This window comes from Pseudopipra pipra, chromosome 3 (assembly GCF_036250125.1).
Source record: "Pseudopipra pipra isolate bDixPip1 chromosome 3, bDixPip1.hap1, whole genome shotgun sequence".
NCBI lineage: Eukaryota > Metazoa > Chordata > Aves > Passeriformes > Pipridae > Pseudopipra > Pseudopipra pipra.
In genome coordinates, this window is record NC_087551.1 from 40,535,788 (window position 1) to 40,554,338 (window position 18,551).

At 43.3% G+C, this 18,551-nt stretch overlaps 1 protein-coding gene across 2 annotated transcripts in view; it reads right to left on the reverse strand.

Annotated features, from left to right (window-relative positions):
- Positions 1–18,551, reverse strand: part of SLC35F3 (solute carrier family 35 member F3) — a 172,220-nt gene that overhangs the window by 45,416 nt on the left and 108,253 nt on the right. The window contains exons 1-2 of one of the 2 annotated variants that reach the window (XM_064648804.1): positions 15,431–15,663; positions 488–812 (exon numbers count right to left, since the gene is read on the reverse strand). In XM_064648804.1, coding sequence (XP_064504874.1) covers positions 488–812; positions 15,431–15,506 — 401 coding nt within the window. In that variant the 5' untranslated portion in view covers positions 15,507–15,663. Of the gene's footprint in view, positions 1–487; positions 813–15,430; positions 15,664–18,551 lie in introns of those variants that run through there. The other variant, XM_064648805.1, reaches the window with a different exon arrangement.

Consider the following 18,551-nt stretch of genomic DNA (forward strand, 5'->3'; position numbering starts at 1 on the left):
GGATCAGAGCTTGGCCTTTGATGTCAGGGGCACAGTGCCAGGAAAATACTGCAGCACTTTTCAGTCAGCTATTCAAGGCCCTGCTCTAGTCCCAAGTTTGGAAAAGAAAAGCTTACTTAGCTTATTCAGAGGCTGCCACAGAAGTTAGCTGTGGGTAGGGGAAGGAGATATTAATAAAAAAAATTATGTTTCCAGAGGTTTAGAACAGAAAATTCTTGAAAAATAACTGCAGAAAATGTGGACTTTCATTACATGATTTCTATGTGTTGGAAATAAATCTGGATTTCTCACTGTTGGAGTGAAATCATATTAGGAATTATAACATAGCACCTAGCATAGGACACACAATGAACTCAGTCCATCCTTTAACAAACCTGGAGACAAAAGCAAAAACAAGTTCAATTTAATTGACTGATTTGAACAAAACATCTGCTAAATGTAAAGCAGCATGCAAGAGCCACAGGATTAAAAACAAAAGTTTCCATACCTGTATCTTTGCTTTGGAGACTGCTTTTCAGCTGACTTAAAAACATGTCCAAGATAATACAAAGGAAAGAATAAAAAGTTCCAGTTTGTTGCAAACCATGTTAGAGTAAAGGGTGCATCGAATTTCTTAAAGGTCAATTTTGCTAGCTGGGTTGAACCTGACCAAGAGGAGCAGACACCCAGGACCACGGCCACACCCCAGAAAATCTTCTTGAGTTGTGTCACGGAGCACTTCCAGCAACAGCGGTTCACCCTTCCACCGCCTTCCGCCCCAGCTTGCATCTGTGCTTCAGCTGGGGCTGGAGACTCCCGGGAGCGCTCATCCCCTGGGGAGAAGAAAACACATGGCTTACTAAGGAAATCCATCCTACATTTTAGTTTTCAAATCTTAGGCCCTTCTCAAGTCACGTGGAGCTTTACGAGCAAAAGAACCCACCAGATCCTGCCACAAAATGTCCTTTGTTTTTAGATCATTGCAAAGCCTCTGGTTCAACTGAGGCATAATTAGAATGCAAATAACAATTATCACCTCTAGATTTAGAAGCCACTGGGTAAAATGGAAATGAAAATTACATGTTGCTTTGATGTACATAGAAAGGCTTAACACACCACTTAAACTCCTGCTGTTAGGATGTGTAAATGAATGAAAAATATGGTATTGAGTTTAATAAAGGGGATTACAACAACACTTGAAATTGTTACTGTCTTGGAAAATGTGGAAATGGGCAGTTTATGGAATGTGGTGTTTCTTAAAAGGAGAGGGGGGACAATGTATTTAATCTTGAAGTTACGCACAATCACTGCAACATAACTAGCATGATTAATACTGAATTAGATCACCAGACATTTCAGTGATACCTAGAAAAACAGGTCTCCTGACACTGTAGCCAGATGGCAACTCACAGGCTGCCCTGAAGTCTATCTCTGACCAGGCAACTCTAACAGTTTTTAGCTCGAGTCCTGCACCAAATGAGACTGGACTGGAGCTTTGCCCTGTTATAACTGAGCCTAGCATGCTGCTGGAAATTTTTCTCCTAAAAAAACCTTGCCCATTACATCCTTAAACACGAATTGTTATAGCCCTGCTATAACAGGGCTATATCTACTATGAGTAGATAATGTATTCTGCTTGTGAATGAATGAGCAAAGTGAGGTTAGGTGGTTCAGTTCTCACAGAGATCAAAATGTGCTGACAGACCTCAGCAGTAGGTCACTGCCTTTAGGGCTCTCTACCTGTCTTTCTTAAATTCACCCCATTCAACACCTGCTACAATTGTCAGTCACCCACATGCAACACTCGGCAGTTATTTCTTCTACAGGCTGACTTCAGTTTAGTTGGTCCATTCACTTGAAGGAGGATGTAACAGTAATTCATGTTGAAATCCAGGAATCTACAGCTTCAAAAGTGTCTGGAAGTCACTGCACGCATTGAAAGACGAAAACATTTACAGCCAGGACAATGAAAGACTATATTATTGCCAACATTTATATATATTCAAGGCAGACTAAGAGAGATCCACACACAAAAAGAATCCTTCCCTATCTTGGTGAGAATTAGTATTTGGAATGGAAAATCTCTTAAAACCTCTTATTTCAGGTTAACCTAAGTTTTTATTTACATGAACTAATACATTATGAAAGAAAAGGTTTCTTTCTATGAAAAGAACTATTTAGTTATTTCTTTACAAATAAGAAATGCATGATCTGAGCTAAGAGCACCATTAGTTTTCCCAGAAAAGCAGTATTTTATAACAGGGAAACCATGGTCTCTGTTTGACAGAGGGTACAGCACTCAAAGCATAAACATCTAGCCCTTCTGAGAGGCTTTGAGAGAGATGGGATGTTGCTGATCTCTTGACCTATTTCAGTTTTCTATAGAAGATTGTGTGGGCAGCCTCCCACATAACAGAAGATGCACCAGCAGGCCAATGAACTGTTCAAAGTTAATGTGACCTTGTATTAAATAGAAAGGTTACAAGCTATCTGCCAAATGTTAAAAGAAGCTAGAACTGAAAAAATACTGCCTGTGAACCCTTAGCTTATACAAAATAATGCTAATGCATTTTCTTAGTAATACATTTCTTGTAATTAATGCTTCTTGCCTCACTTGCTGCACAGCCAGTCAAGGTTGTTTACCGAACAATAGTACACTCATTTCTTTTAACCACACCGTGTAATGGGCAGCTGCCAGCACTCTCTTTGCTGTCTACCACTCAGTGATCACTGAATTTTTTCCTTCTTCTCAAGATTTTCTGCTGGACATTGTCACTGCAACACCAAACACTTCACACAGTCTAACAAACTCCAGCATCCTTCCCATGGACCACCAGGATCTCTGGGCACAGAAAAAAGCGAATCCATGCAGCCAGGGTGCCAAATGAGCTTAGGAGGAGTTTGTGCCTCTGTGGCAATGCAACTGCACTCAGAGTTAACATTTCTGAAACTACTTGGAGAGGTAGGCAAAAATGTTCCTCCTTCTAGAAGACAGCCAGTGGAGTATCTGCCATGCTCGTCTTTCTGCAGTTATTCCCCTAGGAAACAGGAAACTAGGATTTAAACCTCTCCTGCTGAAGACATTCGACATGAGGGAACACGCCTTAAGCCACTAGGGTATATGAGATCTCAAGATGAGTAGGTGCTCTGAATCAACACTGAAGCTGTATTATTTTTTCTAAAACATAAATCGATCATGATCACTGAGACAGCAAGAGACCAGTAGTCTTGGCAGTCCCTGAGAAGGGGGGAACTCACAGCTGTACCGTCTGACGCACCAGACACTCAACATCCAGTAATACAGTGTTGATAGACAGCCCATTGCAGACACTGTAGAGAAGATCTTCTCCCCACCAAGGGCTGAAGCCACTGGCCCTGGTCCCCCTTGTACTGTGCACATATGCAGGAGCCCAGCTGTTCATCTGGACAGCTGGCATGAATATCACTTCAAACTCTATTCCATGGCAATTATTCCCTATAGTTAAACTTCACTGATGCTTTCTCTGCTACACAGGCAAAATTACTTATCCAGTTATATTTAATTTTGTGTTAAACACATCAACAGAAACATTCATTTTCAGCAACAGACAATACTGCATGCATCACTTCTAAAGTGATCTTGCACCTCAAGGGTTAAATTTCTAGGGATGCTCATTCTTTTCATGCATTTACATGCTGGAGTGGATAAAAACTCATTCCAGACAGGATGGGTGTCATGATGATAGGGGTAAAAATCACTGTCCTGGTGATTAACAGTTACAAGCAGAGACTTGTAACATCTGTCAGTGAAACTGTATTGCGCCCTCATGATTTCTTATGCTGCCAGAGGGCTAGATGCCAAATGGGCACAGTCTTTTCCACTAGATGTGGTACTGTCCTGAAGGATATCTGGGACACAATCTGCCCCCAAAAGCCGGATTGTCTTTGGATATGATGGATGCTACAGATGCTATACACTCATGTGGTCTCATCCTGTCATTTACCATGTGGGGCACTTGTCTGCCAGTTGGCACACACAACACCCAGAGATGTAGTTTTCCCTGCCTAGTCCCTGTGTCTCCACTGGGGACATTCTCCTCAACGAAACCACAGGTGCGCAGATGGGGTGACATCAAACCCACACTGGTTGAAAAGCTGCTCGCTCTCTAACACTTTTAAATAGCTTGTCCAGACCTCTTCAAAAGTCTGGACAAGAGTCTTAAGACTCCTGTGCATAGCTAGGCAGCTAAAGGCTTACTGTAGGACCACACTGTACCTCAATATGCATGTTAAAAATACGATACTGATAAAACCAAACGTGGTGTTCATCTTCTCAGTTTGAGACATCTGCTGTGCAGACTTGTGTATCTGAGACAGTGATTTACACTTTCTGCATAGTTAGTAGACAGAAAAAAGACATTTCCATAGCACGATTTATCTCCTAAAGTAGACGATTAAAACAAGCCAGATGAATCATCCTTTCTGAGTGCCTGTTTCTCTCCACCAGCTCTTAACAGTCTGGGGCAATAAGCTTGAAGTAGGTGTCTCCTGTGTGGGTGTCTGAAGCTGGGTGACGAGTCCCATCTCTCCACCACTGCTGTCAAGAACAAATAGTAAAGCCACCACAGACAGCACTGGTGGACTCAGAGCTGTGCAGCACCACATAAACATATTTAGCTGTCATCAGTGACCTGCTTCAGCCGCTGTCAGCTAGTCAGCAAATGAGTGGAAGAAGTATTTCACAAGTGCTGGGTGCCCTTGTCAACCCTTTATAGTGAGAAAGTGACCCTTACAGACCAAGCTCCTATCTATTAGGGACCAAAACATGTACCTAATGATAACGCACAACTCTGCCAGCTTCCCCAGGCTATGAATGTGTTTCAACTTAAGCAGCCTCTCAGATGTTTTGTAACTGCTTGAGCATTGCACAGAACAAGTTTGTAGAGCTTGCAAAAATATATGCTTATCATAGAGAGGAGAGAGAGCTGAGGCAAGTCCAGTAAGACAGTGCCTGATTCTCAGCGTGGTTAGAGTTCTAGAATCCCGTGACATGCAGGGGAATCAGAGCTGGACACTAAACAAGGTGTATTCTCAGAGCTTTGAATGCTGGGTGACCTTTTCTTCACCCAATAATTACTACATAGAGAGATCAGTGGGAGACAATTAGTTCCAACACACCTGAGTACAGACATGATGACTTCTGATGGTGGTTTTCTCAACGCGCAATATTATTTGCCTCAGTAGCAGACTCACAAACTCCTCAGATTTTGCTTTTATCCCATTCCTGCCTACCACACTAACTATGAATTATTTTGATGTTCAGGATTTTTAAGCTAAGCTGTTAAAAACCAGATGAGGCATCTTCCTGTAAAGAACACATGAAATAACAAATCCATGAAATGATTTATGTCTCTAATAGCCATTGCAGTTGTCTAAATCTGAAATGTTAGTATTTATTCAGATATGTTGCCCAGGTATTTTCTTCACAGAGTGAAGAGGTTGTAGGGTCTCACTTGTCAGCTGGCAGATCACCTAATTGCTAGTGCAGCTTTTTTGTGCCATTGTCAATGATAACCTCTCCTTTCACAGGTCATTCTGGTAGCGGTTTTTAAGGAACTGTTAATATTTCATTTTGGAACCCAGTAATCCCATGTATCAACCTTCTTGCACAGAGCAGTAATGAGAGCATGCACAGCCTAACTTCTGCATCAAGGGACATTACCTCCCTCTCCAAATTAGCTTTAGCTTTGCCAAAGCTGCTTATACCAGCTGCATTCTTCTCCCAATCCCCCTAGAGCTCATCAGATGCCAAAGAATATGTTCCTGGGCATCCCAAAGCACCATGACTCCTAACACCCAAGTGCCTCTCTTACACACAGACCCTGTCAGGATTCAAAGACACATCTGAAAGTTTCCATCTCTCATTTTAGGGGTCACCTCCAAGAAATATTTTCATTCTTTATCAGGTAGTCACTGGAACAAGGCCTAGAGCCTCACTTTTTCTCCTCTGGGTAAATGACCTCCTCAATTCATGCTTTCCCAATAAATAAGCATGTCTTCTATTCTGAGCAGACCAGCTTTGCTGATATCTGGGCTCCCCTGGCATCGGAGGGCCTGTGCGTTAGGGCACTTCCTTCTAGCAGCAGGGTAGAAGGCTGCTTTATGCACTGAGCTACTGAAGAGGAGCACACATTCCACCTCCACTTTTTGAAGGAAAAGTTTCAGCCACTTAGCTGCCAACTCAGCTCTGAAACAGACTGGTAAGCGCTAAAGAGAGTGAGCAATAGTTAGGGATGGGCATCTTGGAATAAAGCACAGGTCTCTGCTTGGCATTATGTACTGGGCAAACTAGATGATTATCCTACAGCCTCACCAGTGTTCTCTGATGGTGGTCCACAGGCATATCAATAAAGGAGATGCAGGTACCCTTTTAGATTTTTAAAAGGCTTCTGATAAAATCTCACTCCAAAGGGCCTTACAGAAAATACGCAGACAGAAGTGGTGTTGGAGTGGATAAAAGGCTCGGTGCAAGACAGGAAACCAGTGAGGAGTAAATACAGCAATAGGGGAAGTAGACGAAGCTCTGCAGAGGTCTGCTGTGAGACCTGCACTCTCCACCACTAAGCACGGGTGACCTGACCGAAGGGGTGAGCCATGAGGAAACAAATTTTCCTAACGATGTGAAGCTAGGCAGGTCAGTGAGGGCAATGGCCAGCTGTGGGGTTTGACAGGCTACGTGACTGGGTCATAAATCAACAGACGGAGAAGTGTGCTGACAGAGAGGTGCAGGTGGGAGCAAACTACCCACATGCTGCATGCTCAGTGATGTGCTCTGGCCGTTGCCACCAGGGATCCTGAGCTCTTCACAGGCTGCTCCATGGAAAAGGTCAACTCAGTGTTTCAAGAACAGCCAAAAAAGCAAAATAACTGCCAAAAATTACTAGTTACAAAGCAGAAAAAAAGAGAATTTTTTTCCCCTACACCTGGGGAAACTGCAGCTGTCAGCACACCCACACTCCGCAGATGAATCTCAGGCTAGAAAATACATGTTCCCAATCAATTCCACCAAGCTGGAGGGAAGACCCAATAGACCTCTGGTTGGGCCTCATATGGCAGCTGTGTATGTGATTTTTCAGAAAGCTGCTCTTGGATTCCTACAGGAAAGCTGTGAGTCCCTGTGGGTGGCTGGTGGGTGGGACTGCAACACTCAGCATTGCAATGACTTTGGGTTTGCTCAGATTTCACTAACTTTCCATCCATGGTCAGGGCTGAAGGTCCAAAAGATCAGTATTATATTTTTTAATGAGTATCAATTAATGTAACATAATGGAAAAATGACAAAACTCCATAAAACTTTATTAAATCAGTTTTTAAATGAGAATATTGCATCAACACAGCATTGCACATATGCGTTTTTAGATGCTATTTGGGGAAAGTTTAAAGGACTTTCTTTAAATATTTTGCTCTTACAGTAGCAGACAAAAATAATTTGACTTAATTTGATCATGAAATGGCATGACTAAATTAAGACTAAATCAATACAGAAAATAGTTTTGAAGTCCACAGTACAGTTATTTTAAAGAACAAAACCAGGGTATTAATCTATTAGGTCAGAAGGTCTGAATTTGGTAGAGGCTACAGAATAAGGGATGTAGATATCTGAAAATGGGGAAAACTGCATGACCATGACCTCAAAGCAAGAAAAAAGTGTTCTGAGTTCAGACCCTCTTTTGCTACAGGAATTCATAGTATAAATTAACTAATTATAAAAGTAAAGTGCTATGATTATCTGTGCAGGATATTCAAACTTGTCTGATCATCTCACCTTAATTTCAGCAGGGCAGAAAATAGGACTATTGGTTCATTGGCAGTCAAGATGATTCTCTTGTCCTCCTGTCTGTGGAAATATGTCCGATAGCACTGTACCAAATAGGCCTGTTTCTTGTAACAGGTACTCCTATATCCTAAAGTATTACTCACAGATACAATGTTTTTTATCACTAACGGTTATAATACAATAATTCCTGTTTTATCCTATGCTAAATATTATACCTAAACTTACTAAGAGTTGAAATTAAATAATTGGCACGTTTGCTGATGGTACGCCAAATTCTCCTCCCTAGCATATGTATGCCTATCTTCCTCTGTCAAATACTCCAGCAAGGCTTTCTGCAAATATATATATTATAGTTTCTTGTCAGTGATACAGAGAGAGCTGAAAAATTATCACCTTCATATTGCAGCAATTTGGACTTTAATCCATTTAATTTATCTTCAGAGGCACCTGCTTAGAAATTCTATTACAAGTGCTGCATTCGAATTGACCTTATTAAAATATGATATTCTACTTTGAATTTTGTGAGGTGGGGAGTTCCCCTAAATACTGTCCTTTTTATGATTAATTAGAATTCATGACTGGAGTCCCTAGCGAAAATGGAAGATACTGGGTACTTACTACAGTATCAGCATTGTGGGACTGGAAAGTAACCACCATAAAAGCATGGAAAGAATAATCCTGATTATAAGTTATGCATTTATGCATATTATTCTGCATTCCTTTCTTGAATAAAAATCGGACTGAGTCGTACACTGAGTTACCTGGCGATGTCACCGGGAGTTTTGCCACTTACTGTGAGGAGTTACGGAAGCAGAACTTCTATTAGCACAAAAATCAGATATGACCAAAAACTGTATTCTGTGAAAATTTTGATCAGAGTCTGTTCAAATTTCAGACTAAACAAAGAGTTAAGAAATGATAAAAAACCAGGCTGGATTCTCTGCAGGAAACTACTGTATTAATTATCTAGGCATTTGAGTGCTACATGTCTTTCCTGAGTAATAGTTTTGTCTCCAAGGGAATTCAACTACTTACACTAATATAAAGAGCACATTTACATCAGTGCATATATACAGGGAAGTAAGTGAATTCAAACTAACAGTGAAGCCTATGCTAACTGCATTTTATCAAAAACAGGACAATGTTCTTTCTTCCCTATGTAACTTTCAAAAATTCAGAGTTGCTTGTCTTTCAAGTAAGCACAGTTTTAGACAGAAGACTGCTGTAACCCACTGGTTTCTTGCATATTGAATTCTAACTCCAATTGATTATTCTCCTAGAAGCTAAAGGATTAACCTGCTATTGAACCTTAAACACAATGCATTTCTTAGGTCTTAAGTTCAGAACAAGATAGTTGGAGCACCTGTTCTCTGTCAACCAATAACCAGATATTAGTGTGGACATGACATAGACTTGTGTGTGCTCACAGTGGTTAGAGTAATGCACATATATCCACAGAAGTCCCCACATGCTCAAAGATCTACTGGAAGAAAGAAGAGATGTCTTCTTAGGTCTCAGCAGCAAACTCATCAAAAGCTGAGTCTCCTTTAAAAAAACCCTAGGTTTGGCTAGACCCACGTGGGCACTGAGGTACTCAGTATAACTGTGAGCAAAAATACATTACATGCAAAAATTCTAGTTTCTATTTTCTCTCTGATACTTGTCTCTTCCTGTTTTTAATGAGATAGGCTTTAGCAACCCACTATTCTTCACTTGTTTCAATCAGCTACAGAAAACAGACTCATGACTTTTTCAACCACACTTACAACATTATCCATGCTGAGAGTTGCACTATGGAATTTGAGGCAATTGTGGAAAAGCCACTTCTAGCTCTTACTTCCTCACTTCTGTACTCTCTATGACTGAGTTGCAAGGCTTATGAGGCTTATGCTTGTTTGGTTTTTTCTTTAATTGAGGATGCTTGGGGCCAGAAAAAGTGATACTGAACAAAATGGAACCTATTACTTCCAGAAGAGTCAACATATAACTTCTATATAACCAAAGGGTGCTAGATCCCATGTCAAAATTCATGTCTTGAGTAGGACTTAAAAAATTTCCAGGCTGGGTACCCCTGCATTATGTTCAGGTAGAGTGGATCCATGTTTCTGGAACTGGGCAGCTAACATGGGAGGTGGCACCTGGGTTCTCCAATACGTGTTGCCTATACATTTGGTGGACAGCTCTGCCTAAAAGCAAGCCAGCTCTGCACTGCTAAAAACACCTTGTTTTCTGTTGCCTTTGATCTTATGCCGCAGTGGCTGTCAGCAAAACTCAGTGAAGACTACAAAGTAAATCTACTCTTTTATTGGCCAAATTCCTGCTTCCGCAGGATGCTATCCAGGTCTGCAGTGGCATCTCATGGTTTATAATTAACAAAGATTAACTGGGCTGTGACTAAAGGTTGGCAATGGTACTCCAGCCAAGTGCAACGAGCTGCTTACTGTATAAGTGAATGTGCTATACTGAGTACAATGTGCTAGGAAAGCAACAACATAAATAATCCTATATATGAGCCTTGTTGCTGGAAAAGTGCTGGGGAATACATGTTCAGCTAACACAGACTTGTATATTGAACTACTAGTCTTTTCTGAAGTCCAGCTCTTACACTGAGCTGCTTCTATGCTACAAATCCTACTGTTTACAATTGTCAGCCATTAGGAAAGAGGGACAAATTTCTTTCACAAGAATTACAAAATGAAATCAGGAGACAGTGAATAATGAATTCTGGTGACTTAATATTTATTTTCTACTGGTTCTTGTTCCAGCTTCTCGTGGGAGAAATCTATAATTAAATAGATGGATTAGTAATCTGCTTATTTTTTGTGAGCAAATGCCTAAATTGGTTTAAGATGACTACAAATGCACCTTACTTCATTTAGGGATAAGTGGGTGAAATGTAATGGTCTGTAATCTACAAGAGGTCTGAGAAGATGATCCAATGGATGCTGTCATTCTTAAGCTCTGTCACTGTAAATGAAACTATGGTTTGTCCACAGTGTTTACATATTGGTTCATTTCAGCCACTAACGTAAGGAAGCTTACATAAATCTTTAATAACTTATCTTTCTGCTTCATGATGCATTAAAACTCCTGCTCTGGCATTAGTTTAGTAACATCAAAATGGTCTCATTTTATTTTTGTATCATTTGAGGCAGGGACACACAGTGTAGAAGTAATGAGTCACCTCCAAACCTATAGCTTATATTTGCACAGGCGAGATGGCAGGCAAAATAACCAGTGGGACATGATAAAAGATGAGCTGGAGGGACTCCCCAGTGAGAAAGCCTAGCACAGCTAAGAGGAGCTCATTTTGAGGCTGTTTAATGTCTAAGAAAGCATGGTGCCATTTGGGAAGGGAGCCAGGTGTTATGTAACAAGAAACTCCTCACGCCTTGGAACAAGATCTTGGATATCTGCTTAAATACGCTGTTGTGCTAACTGAAAATACTGCAAAGAATATGAAAATTGGGCAAAAGTTGCCCTGGGCCAAAGCCAGAGTGTGATTACTGCCCATGTGCATTTAACACTCAGTACCCACAGTAAGCATGGAAGAGGGTATCTCTTTTCCATCAGGGGAGTAACTCACATTATCTTTACCCTGTAGTAACAGAGTGCATGTTGGCAGGTACCACAGAGAAGCAGACACACAGCAAACCTACACCCTCATTCATTCCTGTAGCTGCACACAAACTTGTTACCATCACCTTCATCCAGTTCCAGTCAGGAGCAGGAGAAAGCTGCTACCATAGCTATGGAGCAAGAACAAGGTGGGTTTGATGGTCTCTGCCCTGATTGTGAATGTTCACATTGAAGAACGTCTTCTGTGCAAAAAGACAGCCTGAACAAAAGTGAACATTTTCCAAGTTAAATACTTCATGCAGAAGCCAGCATGCATTCCTCCAAGGCCGCTTCAGTGGGGAAGCACACACAAACCAACAGCCCTGGCTGAGTCACCAAACCACTGGCCTCTCCTGCTCTCCACCTGCTTCTGTTTTCTAGAACACACAAGCACTGCATATGTCTATAATGTACGGCTTTCATGCGAAAAAGACCAGTGGGCACAAATCTTGCTTCTACAGACGTGAAGTCTGGGGTGAGATTTTCAGAGGGTCTGCCCTAGTGCTCAGTCAAAGTACAAACAAATGTTGCCTGACTACCAAAACCTTTTGATGCCACCAGCTAATAGTTACACAGTTTTATCCAGAGATATATTTATGCATCATTTGAGCATATTTCCCAAAAAGGATGCTTTAGAAGGAACCTGAAGTCACTGATTTCAAAAAGAAGGCTTCTCCCACCTCTATCTGCATTCATGACAGGGTTCACCTGTGGCCAGAAAACATATGTGGGAATTTTGGGGCTCCATTCCTATCTGCTGTAGGTCTTTTCTTGCCAGCTTTGTGAAAATATATGCTACTCGTTTTTAGGCAAGTTGCTTCATTCTGCAGTTTCTGGGCTGCTCCATTTACAAAACAAGAATAATAAGAATCTCATCTCTTAAGGAAGCAGACTGCCAGTCATGAAAGTTTTTGCTGTGCTTGGGATCTTCAGTTTGTGCTTGCTAAAGAAGTGAAAAAGATTTATTATTAAAGTAATTACAGTCTTGATACGCTTGCGATAAATTCCCTGCAGGCATGCAAATATATTAAAGGCCAAATTTGTTTCTCAAATTCCCTGCAACTCCAGTGATGGTTACTCCAGCTGAACATGTGGCAGAATCTGGTTCCATGGCAACTCAGCTGATACATTTATGCATAATAACTGATAGCAGAGAGGTGTCATTTGCCTTATAAACAACTTTGAATATCACCAATATTCAATATTCCTGACAGAACAGTGCAGAGGAAATGTGCTATATCCTTGGTGCTGAAAGCATGGGAATAAGTAGCTCTAAGTAGGGGCTAACTAAGCGAGGACATGTTTTCCCTGGTGAGGTGATTGTTCTGCAGCTCTTCATCAAAGTTGATGTTACCTATCTCTGATGATGTTACCTGCTCTGAGATGCAGAGCAAGAATGGAAATATTTACCTTCCCAAGGAGGGGAAGTCAGTCCTCAAAGTACCCTGTGCTTTCATGTACGAATAGGGTGAAAACAGTCAATTGGCTGGTCTGAGAGGAATGGCCACTGCAGCATGGGTAGAAATTGGCAAGAAAAATAACAACAGAAAGACGAAAAAGCACAGATCAGGCACCAAGCCTACATTTCTCAAAATATGGAGCATGTGCAATGGTACCAGGCACAGAAAACACAGAAAACACACTGCTTGCCTGAGCAATGCATGTAGATACAGTTGTCTTGAAAAGTGCTGGTACAGCAGGCTCCGAGCATACTGATGATTCAATCTCTGAAATAATTCGAAATGGCAGTCACGCTTCTGAAGGTGCACTAAGTCCTTATCTTCCTTTTAAAGCAAAGAAGCTACTGCACCAGCAGGAAAATAGAGGGAATGCTGGAGGGCTTTACAGCTATGCATATCAATGAAAGGCTCCTCTTGGCTAACCATCCTAGAATGAAACATATTCCTAGTGGTTCTGCCAGAGATCCTTGAAATGCTTTGATGGCGGTTGATAGGGGAGAAAATAATCATAACTACAAAGCAGAGGAAAGTTCTTGCTGTCTTGCTCTTGCAGCAATGTCTATGCTCTTGCAATGGGCTTGGGCTACCAGAGAACTTTAGAAAGGCAAATCTTTGCCAGAGGTACTGCAGCCAGACCAAGGGAAGTCAGCAGTCCACAGTATGCCCACTGCCTCACTTTATTTTTGCCTATAACTACACTGAGGCTTTTTTACATGGCTTTAAATACCAGCTGACAAAATTAGTCAATATTAGTCTGAAAGGAAATGTTGTCAATTGATTTGGAAAAGGAAGCTCTCAACAAAGTCAGTCTGTTTCATTAAAGAGAAGGAAAGAAACTCCAGGTCCTATCAGACACCATCAAGGCAATTTAGATTTTTGCCACTGATGACGAAGAAAAAAGGAAACTGAAGTAAAGAAGGAAAAGTCTAACTAGGTCAACAAAGTCCCTGGTGGGTGGCCATAGGGTATCTGAGAGTTGGTATGCAGAGCAGACAAGGAAATGCTTGAAAGGATTCAATTTTATAGCACGGTGAAAGATTGCTCTGCTTCTGTTTCTATATAAGGTAGGTAATAAACTGTATCTGAACTGGTAAAAGAGGAATGAGATGACCCACATTTCAAAGCTGGAACCCAGTGGGTTATTATTATTTATGATTCATAAAGCATTTGCAGCGCACCACAAGAAAGGGAGACACGCTCCTTGCCCAGAGGAGCCTCCAATGCAAACCCTGAGAGGAACACTCTACTGTGCACGGGGCCAACTCCAAGAGCTTTTTTAAATTCTAATTATAGTGTAATGAAGATCAGGGCTGCTCTTCTTTCCATCAGAAAACTGAGATACCTTTTCCTATCTCTACAGTAGGTGATTTTTATGTCGTGGGAATGCAACAGCTGTATTCTCTGCAAACTGAAATAACAACATTCAGGTACCCGATATTCCACTTTTACTTGCTGATTTTAGTTCCTTTTCCCCTCCTGTGCATGTTCTCACTTTCTCCTCCACAGAGCTTTTGCTACCATTTTTTCTTTGCTTTTCTTTGTTCTTCAGCTTTTCAATATTATTTTTTCTTTTTCATGAGCTTTCAGGGAGTGTCATTCACATTTTGCCTCCTACTGTTCTATCATTCCCTTTTTTGAGCTGTTCTTCCTCTTTGCCTCATCTTGCTCATCCCTTTTCTGCCTATCCTCCCTCCATTCCAACTCCATTCTTTCAACCAACTACGACACCCCTCAGGAGATCCCCCAAACCAGTGGCTTTCCCTTTGCTCTTCCTTCAGGAACTGAGCTCTACATCCATCCCTCAGATGGGGTCCTCTTCGCAACCTGCACCCTGCCTTCACATCACTCCCAATCTCACCTGCTGTGCTCCTCCAGGACATGGCTTACAGGTTTCTACCCAAGATCACAGCTCCTCACCCCAAATCTCCCCAATGGGTACACCCAGAGCTTCAGATTTCTCCGTGGAACCCTCCTGAGCACATCAGTGCCCTTTTCAAGGTTCCCTGCCATGATCCTTGAAAGTCTCCAAAGGTCCCTATGGTTCCTCAAGGTCTGTCACCCCCTCCCCCACTGCTGTTGGACTCCAAATGTCTGCCCTAGCCATAAGACCCCAACCCCACGGCTACCATGCTGGTGGATTGGCAACTATAGGAGAGGACAGACGGTTGGAACACGGGGCTATGTTTCTCTCATCGGCAGAGCAAATCCGTCCAGCATCCTCCCTCCCGCCTGCCAAGGGTCCTGCACGGCAGGTACTTGCCTAGGGGCTCGGAGGCTGCTCCCGGGTCCCGAGGGGAGCTCCGGAGAGAAGCTCTGCCTCTGGAGCACGGGTGAGGAAAGACCCGGAGCTGAGCGGGGGTAGAGGAGTAGGCGCTGGCGATGCCCGGCCGTGCAGTAGATGCGCGCCCCGTGGGTCCCCACCGCCCGCCCACGAGTCGCGCAGTCCCCGCCGCCGGGCAGCGCCCCAGCACCGCACTCGGTCTCCCCAGAGCATCCCCCGTCGCGGTACCCGGTCTCCCTGAGCCACCCCCGTCCCGCTCCCAACCTCGTCGTTTACCTTCCACTTTGGTGAGGGTGAGGACGGGGCTGTTGCAGGCGCTGAGCGGGGCCACCCTGGCCGAATGCTTCTTCATGGCGAGCCCGTCGCCGGCGGCAGCTCCCCGCCGCCCCGCGCCTACATCCTGGCGCCGCCGGAGCCCTCCTCGGCGGCGCTCCCCCGGCACGGCTCCCGGCCCGCCGCCCTCTGCCGCAGCACCGGGCGGCGGGGGCTGGGGCTCGGGCTCGCCCGCCCGCCCGCTGCCGCTCGGGGCTGCTGCAAACCCGACGTCACCGGCACGGCCCCCCCCGTCCGCCCCCAGGGCTCCCGGGGCCGCCCCCCGGGTCGAGGCGGGGGGAGGCGCCCGTACACCGCGGCTCGGGGCGCTGCGGAGCCCCCGGACGGCGCCGGCTCCGCGGTCCGGCTCCGGCGGAGCACGCAGGGAGCCGGGACCGTAATGCGGCTGCGGACACTGCTCCCGCTCCCGTTCCTGCCGGTGCGCCAGGGCTCCCCGGAGCAAGCCGGGCTCCCGGCCCCGGCCGTGCATGTCGGTCCGGGGCTACTGCACCGCACTGCCTTATCACGGTCTGCTTGGTTCTCTTCGCACTGTCTGAGGGGAAAGGATAATTTACGCTCTCCGAACCAATTCTGTATTTGGTCCACATTATCCCTCCTTTATTCTCCTTCAGGTCCAGCCACTATTCTGGGTCGATTTTCATCCATGCCTTTAGCACTTTTTACCACCCTCTCCATAGCCTTTCTGTTCTTGCCGTTTCGGGAGACCAAAATTCAACCCAGCAGCCAAAATGAGGATACCCCATGGATTTACCAATGATATTCCAATGCCTGTAGTCACATACTCTACAGCTTTCTTAACACAGTTTAACAACTTCTTTTTGAGGCATGAAACAAAATATGTCCATACCTACACACATTAAATAAAATTTAGCATGTCACAACTGGATACTGCCTGCATGTAGCAACTTTTTATGGTAGGGTCTTTTTTCAGCAATAGAGTTACCATTCTGTCAAAGCACAAAAGTCCACCTGGTATTAATTAACAAGACTTTTATGCAAGTGGATCCAGGAGAGAACACATCATAATGAATGAGTATGAAACAGGTAAAAAAGATGTATATCACTATAAGCAAAGAACCACGTTTCACAAGATTCTGTGGACGGTGACCTCATCACCTGTTGCTCCTTCTGATTTTTTCTGTGGCTATGAAAATACTCAGCATATTTACCAGGTTTCAAGACAAGATGTGTCAGCAAAGACGCAAATACTCAACATTTCTTAAGATTTGGTCAAATTAAAATGAGTGTACTTGGCAAACAAGACTGGGCAGCCATCAATACTTCACAAACCTTCTAAAGTATTTGTTAATTATAAAAATAGTAGCTATTGAAAAGCAGTCCCAACAGACTGTTCAGGAAAACGTGGGAAAACACCACCTTACTTCTGCTGTCTGGAGAGTTCTTCATATTTAAGAGGCGAGCTTTCTCAGAGGTCTCATCTGGTGATCTGCAGTCTGATGAAGCTCCAGGGTGTTTTGCACTTCCTATGCCTCTTCTGTGCAGAAGTAGCTCTAAGTAGGGGCTGACTAAGTGGAGGATGTGTTTTCTCTAGTGAGGTGATTGTTCTGCAGCTCTTCATCAAAGTTGATGTTACCTATCTCTGGAAGATCCCAAGATGCAGAGCAAGAATGGAAATATTTATCTTCCCAAGGAAGGAAAGTCGGTCCTCAAAATACACTGTGTTTTCATGTACAAATAGGGTGATGAGCTTTATACAAAAAATCACTAGGCTCCATTCAAAGTGAGCCTTCTGGAGAGAATATTCATGTGCTCAGTGCTAAGACCACAAAATATCAGCTTGGTCAAACTAAATACAATTAACCCTGGCTTTCATGGTTATTTCCAAGTCTTCTTAGTAGAATTACCTGACCAATTCAGCTTCCTGGGATGGTGCAGATCATAGGCATGTTTGAGAACTGTGGGTCCATCTTGTTTCATGGCACTATTTCATCTCAGAGTCCAATTAGTTTCTGATTTTTTAAAGAAGTTACATAAAAGGAGGCAGATCGCACCTCAGATGGTTCTGTCCATGAAATATTTTGCAGTGTTGGAGTGCCTTTTATCTGAGGATTTCAAAGCACATTATAAAATATTAATTCATTTTATATTGCCTCTGTGAAGAAAGTTAAGGCTCACTGGTGGGTAAAATATAGCCACAGAATTTAAGAGACTCCCTCAGATCCAGTTGACTGGTACTATCAGAACCTAGAGAACCCTGTCTGGCTTCTGTCTCAGATCAGATCTTCCAGGATCATCTGAGCCTCTGCTATATAAGCACAAAACCACTAAATCAACATTTTACATCCAAATTTCACTTCGGTTTTTTCTAGAGATAAATGGCTGTGCAAGGCAGGACAATCAGACTCCTCTTCCAATTACACTTGTAATCAGTGGATATTTATTAAAAAGTCTTTGTTGCTGAGCACTTATAGTCTTTCCTTCTAAAAGGCTTATGCTCTCTTATTTTTGAAAGGAAAGACACAGTAAGTACATTATTTTACTTGCAGGATGGTGCTGTTCACCTAGAAAATCACATTGAGAACAAATGGTTTTTTGGATGACATGTTACTTTAACTCTGCATATGTGCAGTATTGCAGGGTTTGTAGAGTTGTTAACGTGTTTCAGGCTCGCAATGTTCTATTTAAGCTTAGAATTCCAAACATCAAAGACCTGTATGCAGTAACTCTGTCCTGTGGCTGGCTGGCCCTCTGCTTGCCCAGGTGAGGGTGACGTCCAAGCGCCCTGCTCAGCAGAGGCTGATGCACCTCTGCAGCTGGTGCTGCAGCAGAGGTAAGAGGCATCTTAAGCCTTCAGACCTGTTCTCCTTCCTCCTCTGATGATGCCTTGCATGACCACAGCACTCAAGCCTCCTTTCTTTAGTGTTCAGTTTAGTCATCTCAGAAAAGCTTTCAAAGCAAAGCCATCGAGGACAATCAGTATCCAACTAAGACTGTTTTCAAACTGGGGAAAGAACATCCAACCACTTGTGGGCTTTTGGAAATCTTTAGCCCAATGTGTGTGTGAAGTACAGCTGACTGGGACTGATGCAGTCAGATATGGCTC